Source organism: Colobus angolensis, unplaced genomic scaffold (assembly GCF_000951035.1).
Source record: "Colobus angolensis palliatus isolate OR3802 unplaced genomic scaffold, Cang.pa_1.0 Scaffold273, whole genome shotgun sequence".
Taxonomy (NCBI): Eukaryota; Metazoa; Chordata; class Mammalia; order Primates; family Cercopithecidae; genus Colobus; species Colobus angolensis.
In genome coordinates, this window is record NW_012115966.1 from 2,803,008 (window position 1) to 2,815,371 (window position 12,364).

At 32.2% G+C, this 12,364-nt stretch overlaps 1 protein-coding gene across 1 annotated transcript in view; it reads right to left on the minus strand.

Moving 5' to 3' along the window:
- STXBP3 (syntaxin binding protein 3) overlaps positions 1 to 12,364 on the minus strand; it is a 66,149-nt gene that overhangs the window by 46,131 nt on the left and 7,654 nt on the right. The window contains exons 2-6 of the mRNA XM_011948165.1: positions 11,112 to 11,161; positions 10,265 to 10,346; positions 6,667 to 6,743; positions 4,848 to 4,926; positions 3,354 to 3,454 (exon numbers count right to left, since the gene is read on the minus strand). Of these exons, the coding sequence (XP_011803555.1) occupies positions 3,354 to 3,454; positions 4,848 to 4,926; positions 6,667 to 6,743; positions 10,265 to 10,346; positions 11,112 to 11,161 (389 nt within the window). The remainder of the gene's footprint in view (positions 1 to 3,353; positions 3,455 to 4,847; positions 4,927 to 6,666; positions 6,744 to 10,264; positions 10,347 to 11,111; positions 11,162 to 12,364) is intronic.

Sequence of the window (12,364 nt, forward strand, 5' to 3'; positions counted from 1 at the left end):
AAAAAAAAAAAAAAAAAAAAAATTAATGGTTCCATAGCGAGGCATCATCTTACAACCACAGAATTTTCCCTAGACCATTAGGCTAGACAATTTCATGATTACACTAATCAAACCTGGAGTAAAGTGGTTAATAAACGATAAAAGGGGTTATCCAATGGTTAATAAATATAATTTGGGTTGGGTTTTTAACTATTGAGTAAGAAACTACTAATGTAAAATATTAGATTGCATGTTGGAATGTATACAGCTATGTCTCCAAGTTTAATACTCAAAGAATCAAATTCTAGATTGTATCTATCTGTAAACCTATTTCTTTAGCCAGTTGTTTTGTGTCTATTGCCAAGAAACAGGATTCCCTGCCTTGTGCAAATACTCTTTTATGTTTACTTCTTCTTGATTTTTAAAAATGTGATTGTGTCCTAACCTGTCCCAGGATGCTGTTGCTGTAATATTGAATATGTGTGAAAAGGGTATATTTGTAGTTCCAGGTACAGTACCAATATGGCCCTGACTATGAATTTCAGCTACTTAAAAATTAAGTTAGAGGATTTTGGCAGAAGTAGTTATGTGTGTGATTGCTCCAATAGACTGGTTGGCATGTGATGCTGAGGTCTTGTCCTTTTAGCTGTCCCATAGGATAGATGTAAGCAATGTCACATTCGTCATACTACGGGTGAAGGTTCATTGCTCCAACATGATGGTGGCAAATTTCAACAAGATAGCTCCCAGGATGTTAAGTGAGCAGTGCTTCAGCAAAAATGAGGTAGGAAGAAAAAATGGAATAACTGAATAATATAATATCACATTCCATTGGCACCCTTCCTATGGGAAGAATTTTGTTATCTACCTTCTGAGTGGAATGTTACAGAAGATATTTTAAAATATTGAAATAAGCCTATGATTTTTATAATGTTGTTTTAAAATAATATTCCTTAAAATTAAAAAAAAATGATGTAACAGTAAAAAAAAAAAAAAAAAAAAAAAAAACTTCACAATCATCTTAGATCACAAGGGCCATGACTAGGAGACTAGACCCCTGACAATTTCATAGAGCCAGCATTATCACCTTTATACAGCCTATTCCTGACTTCTTTTATATTAGGAAGAAATAAATTTCCACGTTATTTAATCCATTGGAAGTCCAGAGTTTTCTTTTAATTAGTTGAGCCTAATCCTACTTGATTTAACCATGATTGAAATAGTTTTTGAAGATGTCTAATACTTTTTAATCTCTTTATAGTATTCAAATGAGGGTAAGATATATATTTTGCTCATCTTTTCACAGTAGACTGCTTTGCATCTAACAGACAATGTCCGCTCAACATAATCTTGATAAATGTTCAGTAGGCCTTTGCTCATAGCTCAAAGCACCTAGTATTTCATTTATATTTTCACTTGCAAACAATCAAAAATCCAAAATATTTTCAATGTAATTTCTCCAAAACAGTTAGATTTATTAAGTAGATTCTCTTTTATTTTGGAGATGGAGTCCTGCTCTGTTGCCCAGGCTAGAGTGCAGTGGTGCCATCTCGTCTCACTGCAAACTTTGCTTCCTCAGTTCAAACGATTCTTCTGCTTCAGACTCCCGAGTAGCTGGGACTACAGGTGCTAACCACTATGCCCAGCTAATTTTTTTTGTATTTTTATTAGAAATGAGGTTTTACCATGTTGGCCAGGCTGGTCTTGAACTCCTGACCTCATAATCTGCCCACCTCAGCCTCCCAAAGTGCTGGGATTACAGGCGTGAGCCACTGTGCCTGGTCAAGTAGACCCTCCTATGACTCTTATCAAGTAAGTGAATTAAAAGAAAAAAATTCTTACGGGAAAACCATTCACAGATGGGACCTTACATAATCACAATATTTTGTAAAGACTGATAAGTGGAAACTCCTCAAGAGCATTCTCTAGACATGCAAAGACAGGTTATTTCTATTCATCATCAAATTATTCAGATATCTACACAAATCATTCCTTCAAACATAGCAACTGCAGAATTTTAATAAATTCTGGGGCTAAAATTATATTTATCTTCTGTGAAGCGAGATGTTCTAGAAATGTCTGTAATATTTCTCACACTATCACTTAAATCCTACATCATTTTCAGAAGCTGATTTTCACCGTATACTATACCTTACACATTAAAAGAATAAGTTTAAAGGAAACTTTTGGAAAAAGTTTAATGTTAACCAGATATGTTAAAATCTCATAATTTGGATTATTATCTTTCTTTGTCAAAAACAGCAGTATCAGCTGGGTGTGGTGGCTCACACCTGTAATGGATCACCAGAGGTCAGGAGTTCGAGACCAACCTGACCAACATGGCGAAACCCCAAATTTTCTAAAAATACAAAAAAATTAGCCAGGTGTGATGACGCATGCCTGTAATCTCAACTACTTGGGAGGCTGAGGCAGGAGAATTGCTTGAACCTGGGAGGTGGAGGATGCAGTGAGCCGAGATTGCGCCATTGCACTCCAGCCTAGGTGACAAGAGCAAAACTGTCTCAAAAAAAGAAAAAAAAACAAAAACAAAAAACCAGGCAGTATCTTAAAAGTAGTATCATATAAATCCCTTATCTAGGACTTGTCTATCCCTTAAAATATTGATCACAGTTTCAAGCAACAGTCAACTATTTCAATTCTATAAAATGCTAGAATCCAAACACAGAGAACAGAGCACAACAAACCTTAACAATTCATTAGCTGTGCGATTTGAGGCAAGTTACTTAACCTCTTTGATTTCTTGATCTTCAAAATGGAGACAGAAGTACAATCTATTCCTATGGCTATTGTGAGGATTAAATGAATAAATTTATGTAAAGCCCTCAGGAAAGTATACGACACATAGGGAGTATTATATGAGTGTCTGCTTATATCATTATAATCATTGCTGTTATTAATTGAAGGCTCAATGTTCCAAAGGCAAAACAAGTCAAAAAATCCCTTCATTTTGTATATTAAAATAATTTATATAATACTATATTAAAAGTTGATTAAAGAGCATTTGTTTTAATATTACAAAAGGTTACACAAGCTAAATGAAATACTTTTTTCTGGAGTCATCTAACAAAGACTGTGCTCAAAACTCTCTTGATCTCATAACCTAATAGTTCTGTAATTTGACAAACACAGGACTTGGTGGCAGATATGAAATTTAAGCCCTGCTATATTCATTTTAAATTCCAATTTGTTGCTCATGCTTCTGACTTCATCATGGGAAATGTCTATTTGTGGATTAGGTTCAAAATTCACCAAATACACATAAAAAATATCTTCAGAATATACTTGATTAACAAATAAGCCATAAAACCAAATTTGAAACCTGTCATGAACTAAAAAATAAAAATAGGAAGTACCTGAGATTCATGTGGAATGAAGGAAATATTTATTTCTTTACATCTTCTTATTGACTTGGAGCAAGAAGCTTTAATTTTGTTAAAGAGATTATCAGGGCAAACTGAGGGGAAAAAAAAAACCAAAGTATATAGTTACATCTAGATCTTTATTCCTTTTAAATAAATCATTCCAACATCCAAGAATAGTTATACATAATTACTGGCTTTCAGAGAGTTATTTATTATGAGGACATAAATAATATATAAATATTGTTATTTGCTTTACAAAAGATATATTCTAGTCAAAAGGACTATAACAGAAATTCCATTTTTCCCATTCACATCCACTATAACCTCAGATGTATTTCCTTAAAGATCTGCTAACAGAGAAAACTGAAATTATTAGGAAGAAAAATCATGTCCAAACTTATGACTTAAAAAACAGCAGCACTTTCAGGACATCTTAGAAATTTATACTACTTTTCCAAATTGCCACTAAGTGATCCATACTACAACCATACAACACAAATCGTTAATTTTTCCTTCAATTAAAGGCAGCTTTCTAACATTAGAGAATTCTAAGACACTATAATACTAAATTCTGGAACTCAGAGCCAGTGTTTTTCCCCTTTCATCAAAGAGTTTATCATTCCATTAGATCTAGGTTGGAATACCAACCATTGGCTCCTAGTATATTTTAACATGATATTCTTTAGCCTTAAGATTCTTTAGGTTAAAAGAGGGTTCACATTCATTAAACTTCATCAATTCCATAAACATGATGCTCTGTATAATAAGGTTACATAACAAATACGGTGTGACATTTTTAAAATCCAAACTATTAGGCATGAGATAAAAATTCATAGGAAAAATGATATACTACTTAAAGTGAGGACCTCTAATAGCAGAGACCAAGACTTAACTTAGATAAAGGATATTTTTATTTTGAAGTATATTATATAACATATAACATAAGACAGAATTGTATGTGTCTTTGGACTTCTCTGTGATTCTTTAGCTACCAGTTTTCTATGTGATCATACGGCAGAGTAAGATAAATGTCACAGATTTTCTCCCTTTATATCTGCCAAACAGATGTCTGTTTTCTTCAGTGCCCTCTCAAAAGGTCTTTGTTTTTTACAAGAGAATCAAATCCCTAACTGAAACAGTGATTAAAAATATTTCTTCCTGTCACCATCACAGGATCTGAGGGCTAGCCCTCTCCACCCATCCCTCTCATCCCCAGCAAAATGACTGTCTTTTGAAAGCAGTTGGGAACAGTTTCTTTTAATTTTCGATCACCTTGTATGAATTAGGATAGATATAATCTTATATTTTTAGATTCTTTCTAGCCTAATTAGAATAAATGATAAATAGAAAATCACCAGGACTGAAATAATATTATAAAAAGTAGATACTTTAATGACATTTTGGGCTGGAAGATTTTTAAAAAGTCAACAGTTTAAAACTAAGGGGATTTTAAACAATGAAGCAATAACTTTTTAAAAGACTTACAGTCAGTGAAGTAAATATATGCTGCTTTATACTTGTTCTCCGATTTACTTGCAAAATCATGTAAGAAACAATCTACAGACTTAAAAAAGGTTAGATGTTAATACACATTTTATTAAATATTAATTTAAATATGTTACCTTTTGAAATGACTAAGATTATTTTATTTCAGTGATAAAATAAAACCTTACTGGCTAAAAGTTTAATTTATAAACTGATTTTTTAAGATGCTATATTCTCCAGCCAGTGATAGCTAATAAGGTAGTAAGGTAATATTAACCAGTTTTGGTTTTGGAAAAAAAAAAAAGAGTAAGGTAATGAGTAAGGTAATATGTACGAACAGGATGCTCTTATTGGCAATGAAGAGGTCTAGGAAAACTGAAACAACATATAAGACAAGACTATTGGAAGATAACAGATTAAGGAACTAGAAACCAACATACTGTAAGTATCATCTACATGGATAACGAAACCACCAAGACTTATGACTGGAGAAGTGCTGAAGTGAGAGACAGTGAGTGAGGAGCTTAAACTAACAAGTGATTAGAAAGACCCAAAGCTTGGTAGGTGACTGTAAGAATGAGGAATATACAATTTTGTATCTTGCTTTTGTCAGTTAACATTCAAAATGAACATTTATCTAGGTCACTAACAACCCCTAGAAAAATTATTTTTAATGGCCACATGGGTTTTCATTTATTTATCATTTTATTCATATATTTCATTCAGATATCATCATATGGCCTATTATTTATTAATGCTAAAATTTAATTAGATTTATTTACTGCTAGAAATTTAGCTAGACCATTTATTTATTTCCTAACAATAAACTCTAAAATATAAAACATTTTTTAAGGTTCTTGATAAAAAATTACAAACTATTTTCCAAAAAGGCTGTATCAATCTATACTCCCACCAGCAGTATATGGCAGTTGCTGCTCCATTATCCACTGATAACCAGAATAGTCAGAATGCACACACACATACACACCCATATATATATATTTTAAATCCCTCTGTCAATTTGCTAGATGAAAAATGGTGCTTTTAAGTTGCATTTTTTTTTTCAATCATGAATTTTTCTCTCATGGAATTATATTACAGATAAGATATAAAATGTCATTAAAACCCACTAGCAGCCAACATGTAGAGACTAAAAAGTGAGTATCAGTTTTTGTTTTTTTTTAAATGTCTGCTAGAGTTTTTTAGAAGTGAAATGAAACAGAGATTGCCAAATTAACATTCTACATGGGAATAAGTGAGAGATCAGGTTTTCAAAAATGCATTCTCAGATATTGTACAGAATAAAGAAATCTGATAATTTGGCTCTAAAAGGTTGGCATCAAGTATGAGTTAGGTCATAGAGTCAGATTATAAACTAAAGACTTTCCTTTCACATAAAATATATATATACACATATATACCCATCTTCATATATACATACAAATATGCTACGGGAAAGTCACTGAGATAAAGAAGTAATCCAAGCCTATAGATTATTTCTTTTACCTACATTACCATCCCCCCAAAAGGTATAGTTCAATAGGAACTGCATGAAAAACAAAACATGCAAAGAAATGTTATTTTATACAATTTAATTCTGCTTTCACATATGGGGAAAAAAGGAATTCTTTTACTTATACATTCTCATTGGGAAGAATGCAAATAATCTTCTAACACAGAAAAAACTTTCCTAAGCAAACTAGTTTATGGTAATATTTTTCTACTAAAGGGTACTTCATTACTTTGAATTTTCTATCAGTAAACCATAACAATGGTGAAATATTGATGAACCTACTTTTTAAGGCCTCAAAATACTCACCTTTGATGTTGGAGTGATGAAATAAAGAGCTTTCATTTGTCTGACAGGTTCACGATTCTTATAAATATTCTCTACAACTAACAAGAAAAAAGGTCATTTTATATAACCAAATATTTATACACTTAAAATAATTTTTAAATAAATTTTACTGTATTTTCCATTTATAATAATATGAAAATACATTTACAAATAATATAAAACAAAAACATTTACTGGGTTTACCATTTTCTTTGTCTTCATTGGATACATTTTAAAATCCTGAAAAATGAAAATTCTTCACTTTCTTACATAAACAATGTAAGAAATTATTCATTTCTTAAATAAATATTCATTTTCTTACATGAATTATTCATTAAAATTCATAATAACCTTGCAAGTATTCTACAAATGAGGAAACTGAGGCTTAAAGAAGTAACTTATCCAATCACACAGTTAGGAAGTGGAACAGACAGGCTTCTAACCCAGATTTGACTCCACAGCCCAAGTTTTCACCTGCCACGGTGCTGTTTAAATAAATTGCCAATTAACTCCTATTCTTTTAAAACCACACGTAAATATTCATAAAGTACTTTTTCAGCAACAGAACGTCACTAGAATTTAGTCAATTATATTTTTAATTATGGAAATTAAGCCATTTATAAGATTACCTAAAGCAAAGTGAATATAAAGCTAATAAACTTTGTCAAATTATTTAAAGCTACATATATATTTCTTAAAACTAATTTAAAGTATCCTTCAACAAATCCAGAGAACCATCTTTCAAGATTCATGTTGACAAAGGGCCTAGAAAGAATTAACATTAATGTGACTGGCAAGAGAGGTTACTGCTGGACTGATCTTTTAAATTTGGTGATTTCCTTTTCTCATTCCTGAATGTATATTAGTAATGTATAGGTTTATCATAACTACTACTAGACAATCAAATAATATTTCCAAGAAAAAATTTAATCTTTTTCTCTTCATTCTCAACTATTATAACTTTACTTGAAAAAATTAAGGTTTAATCTGTACTTATTTATTTCAATTGTTTAATGCTCAGAACGGAGTGTCTTACAGTCATGCTATATATACTATTTTGTTTGGTGAATAATGTACATGTTAAAACACTGAAAATACTGTGATAGATATGATTTAGAACTCAGGCTCTGAGAATATTCTGAAATTTCTTTATTAACAACAGAAAGTGCCACTTCTCCATTCACCGAAAAGTATACATCTATCAAAAAACCAAAAAAACAAAGAGAAAGGTCTTTAATAGTGAAAAAGAATAATCTAACCCCCAATCTGTCTTTCACTTTTTATTTATTTTTTTGAAATAAGGTCCGTTTTGTCACCCAGGCTGGAGTGTAGTGGCACAATCAGGGCTTACTGCAGCCTTGACTTCCCTGTAGCAATCCTCTTGCCTCAGTTCTCCAAGTAGCTGGGACTACAGGTATGTACCACCACACTTGGTTAATTTTTTTGGATTTTAGTAGAGACAAAGTCTCACTATATTGCCCAGGCTGGTCTTGAACTCCTGAGCTCAAGTGATCTTCCTGCCTCAGCTTCCCAAAGCGCTGGGATTACAGGCATGAGTCATTGTATCCAGCTTCAGTCTATTTTTTTTAAGGTTTTTACACTTGACTTTATTCTCCACTCAAGTAGCAAATCCTGACAGAGCATTTTTTTTCCCAATTTTTTTTTTAATCCCAAGACACTACTAAATATTTTCATGAATGACCTGAATGACAACAGAAAGTCTGACTGCTGAACCTGCCAATGCCCAGTTTCATAGAGGGATTTTCAGGAGAGCTAATGTGGAACTCAAAAGGACTGTTTTGAGTTTAAGTTAGAAGATATGACTGCAATTAAACCATAGCAAACTTAGGTGGGTCTGGAGGATATCAAAGGTATCCCACAGCAGCGAGCTCTATGATATACAGTCCTATGAAACGCTTCTCAAAAATAGCTTTCTGTGGCCAAATAAGTTAAGAAAACTGAATACTATCATTTTACCCAGGGGATCTACTTATACCTTGGCATATAAAGACTCTGAAGTCCTAAAGAAAGCTGTTGAGCTCTGCTTAATACTGTTTCCTAAATGTACTGCCACAGAATCCCTTCCTTGAAGAATATCTATTAATACTGAGCATAGAGTAAGAAACGATGGTCTACAAAATGCAATAAAACCTCCCTACAGTGCATAACAGCTCTGCAGTTCCACAGAGCTTTTATGTGTTATCAAATGGTTCTCACCCTAGTTTCACATCAGAATGACCTTTCGAAACTTCAAAAACTTAAGTGGTTTAATCAATATTTCACTTATTCAGTAGAAAAATCAAGGCTTCAATTTTCTAATTTCCAGTTTAGAGCTTTTTACACTGAGGGTCAGAAAGACCACAAATTGAATATGTAATCAACAATAAAGGTTATTTTATGGCTGGGCATGGTGGCTCACACCTGTAATCCCAGCACTTTGAGAGGCCAAGGCAAGTGGATTACTTGAACCCAGGAGTTTGAGACCATCCTGGGCAACATGGTGAAACCCTATTTCTATCCAAGAAAATACGCAGATTAGCTGGGTGTGGTGGTGTGTGCCTGTAGTCCCAGCTACTTGGGAGACTGAGATGGGAGGACTGTTTGAACCCGGGAGGAGGAGGCTGCAGTGAGCCAAAATCACATCACTGCACTCCAGCCTGGGTGACAGAGGGAGACCCTGTCTCAAAAAAAAAGAGATTATTTTATGTATAAACATCAAAACATAAATATGATACAGTCAGACTTTCTTGAAAATACTGGGTATACTTTTGAACTTCATTAAGTTAGGAGTAACAGACGGTACATAAACTACATTAGGATTCAAAATATAAATGAATTATGTTTCACTTGGAGCCTCAGATTCCTCATTAGAAATGAGAGTATTTGATATCTATCTTCATAGGGTTATTATGAAGATCAAATTTTAATAAGTGAGTTAAAGGATGAATTAAGGATAACACGATTATGAATGTTACAAGATATTACTGTTTTCCTCAATAGGTAATATAGATTAATATCTCAATAACATAATCCTGCCTAGAGGAAGATAACTTCTTGTGACATTATGATTTTTTTTCAGAATCTGTAAGTATTTCAAATTTTCATATTAAAACTGATTTAAACTTAAAATTATTTGCTTCCTTTCTGGTAATAAAGATAAATTTACAAAGTCAGCATTATGCATTTGTAAATATGTACAAGTTAATTTTATGACATAAATCTTGATATCCACTTTAAAGAGATACATGAAACCATAAACTAAATCAAAATACTGAAGTAAAGCTTGTGTATCAATACACAAAACTGTTTTATATATATATATATATATGAGCAAAACATTTAAAGAACCTCTACAAGGCAACTGAGTTAGGCTTGGTTAGGGGTCTTAATTATACCTCTCAGCTGAGGGAAAAAAAAAACTGACAAAGATTCAGAGAAAAGAATGTTAAATCTAATTGTTATGGCTACAGTAATTTTTAAAAAATAAGCTCCTTAGAAACACAATTACTAACTAAAATTTAATACTTCAGATCTCCCCCAATTACAATTAAAAAGTGTTCATGCCAAGAATAACACTTACCAGTAATACCTTCTTCTAGAAGATCTGTCATTTTGCAACATGATGCCAAAAGCTTAGTGGTAAATTCATCTAAAAGCATTATCTTAAAACAAACACAAATTAAAAAATACTGTAAGCATCCTATTACCAAGAATGAAAAAAAGAATTTTATCCATCAAACTTTATAAAGCCTTTTATAACATAAAATATCAGGACAGTAGGCAAAATGATCTCATCTTTTATCTTGCACGATCTAGAGATTTTCTCAATATACATGCATATAGTATTGTACATAAGTAAGCAAACAGAAATATTTCTAATTTGAAGCACAGAGCTTATTCATTTTAAATGACATTATGTTTAACATCAAATTTTCTCAAAATTACAATTGTCACTTGTAGAACAATTATTGCACAGAGCACTGTTTTAAGCAATTTCCATGGATTAATTCACCTCATATTTACAATTACCATATGAGGTATTACCATCACCATTTTTATAAACAAGGAAACGGGGGCAGCGAGAGGTCAAATAACTTGCGCAAGGAGCCAAGCCATTAAGTGGTGAAGATAGTATTCAGAGCCAAGCAGTGTGATTCCACACCCTATATAGTCATCCCTCAGTATCCATGGGGGTTCGAGGACCCCTATGTATACCAAAACTCTATGGATACTCAAATCTCTTACATAAAATAGTGTAGTATTTGCATGTAACCTACACATATCCTTCCACATACATCAAATCATCTTTAGATTACTATTACTTACACTAGAATACCTAACACCATGTAAATACTATGTAGTTTTTACACTGTATTGTTTTTAAAGTTTGTATTATTTTTTATAAGAGCAAGGTATGCAAATTCTACCTTCCATTCACCTTCTTTCTTGCAGTCATCAAACACTGTTGCTTTTATCTCTGTTTAAAAAAGAAAGGAATTACTTTGGAATTAAATCAACAGAAACATAGTAATTCAAACAGTCCAAAATGGCTAAGGAAAAATCCAATTTGAAATTTGTTAAACTACATAAAAAGCATACATATTTGTTAAACCCTATGGAAAAATCCAATTCTAATACCTAGCCTATACAGTACATTTCAACTGTAATCAATTTTTTAACTTTAAAAGGTATTATAAAAAGGGTTAATATATTTAAGTACATGAACATACCAATAAAATATTTCTAAAAGTATTACCTGATTTGGTTTTTCCTATTCTACTTAAATCCCAAGTAAAACAAGATGAAAACAAAAAACCCACGGGGACATCCTTAAGTTGCCCATTGCTAAATTATATCTGCCAATCAAATCTGCATAAACATTTTTCATACTGATTTACTACATTACGCTTTTCAACAATACATATCACAGAATTTGGATACCAGTATTCAATCTTGATTTATAATCAATAAATATTATGTTCCTTACAATGATTTTCAAAATTATCTAAATATGTTTTAAAAATTAGTTCACTGATTTAAAAACATTTTCCATTATGTATTAAATAACGCATGTAGACAATTTACACAAATATCTGTTCTACTTAAAACAATTTCCCACACTTACTATGTTTTATTAATGTTCAATTGATTTTAAAATCAGCAGTAATACATAGTAATACATAAAATATAATTAAAATATAAATTATAGTAACCTGTTTTTCATTAATTCTTGTTAATGAGATGGTTAGTTCATTAACTTAAGCTTTTCCATTCCCTAATTTATATTTAAGTTAATGCTTTTGGGAAATTTATCAACAAGTTTTTGATAACAAGTGATATTAAAAAAATGACAGCTCTTCTATCAGAAGGTATAAATAATAATAGTTACTGTGGTACAATAAAAAATTTTGGTTTTTACCCCCAGTTCCTGGCACAGAGCCCCTAAAGACCTTTGAATCTCCTGAGTGGTGTCTCTTCCATCTGCAAATGAAATGACTCTTGGGTGAGGGGCCCCTATATAGCTTTAGATTGAGGGCTGGTCACCAGACCAACCCATTAGGGTTGGAAACTTCAGCCCTACCCCAGGACCTCTGGGAAAGGAAGAGGGACTGGAGATTGAGTTCGATCACCAGTGATTCAATCAGTCATGCTTATATAACGAAGCCTCCATAAAAACCCC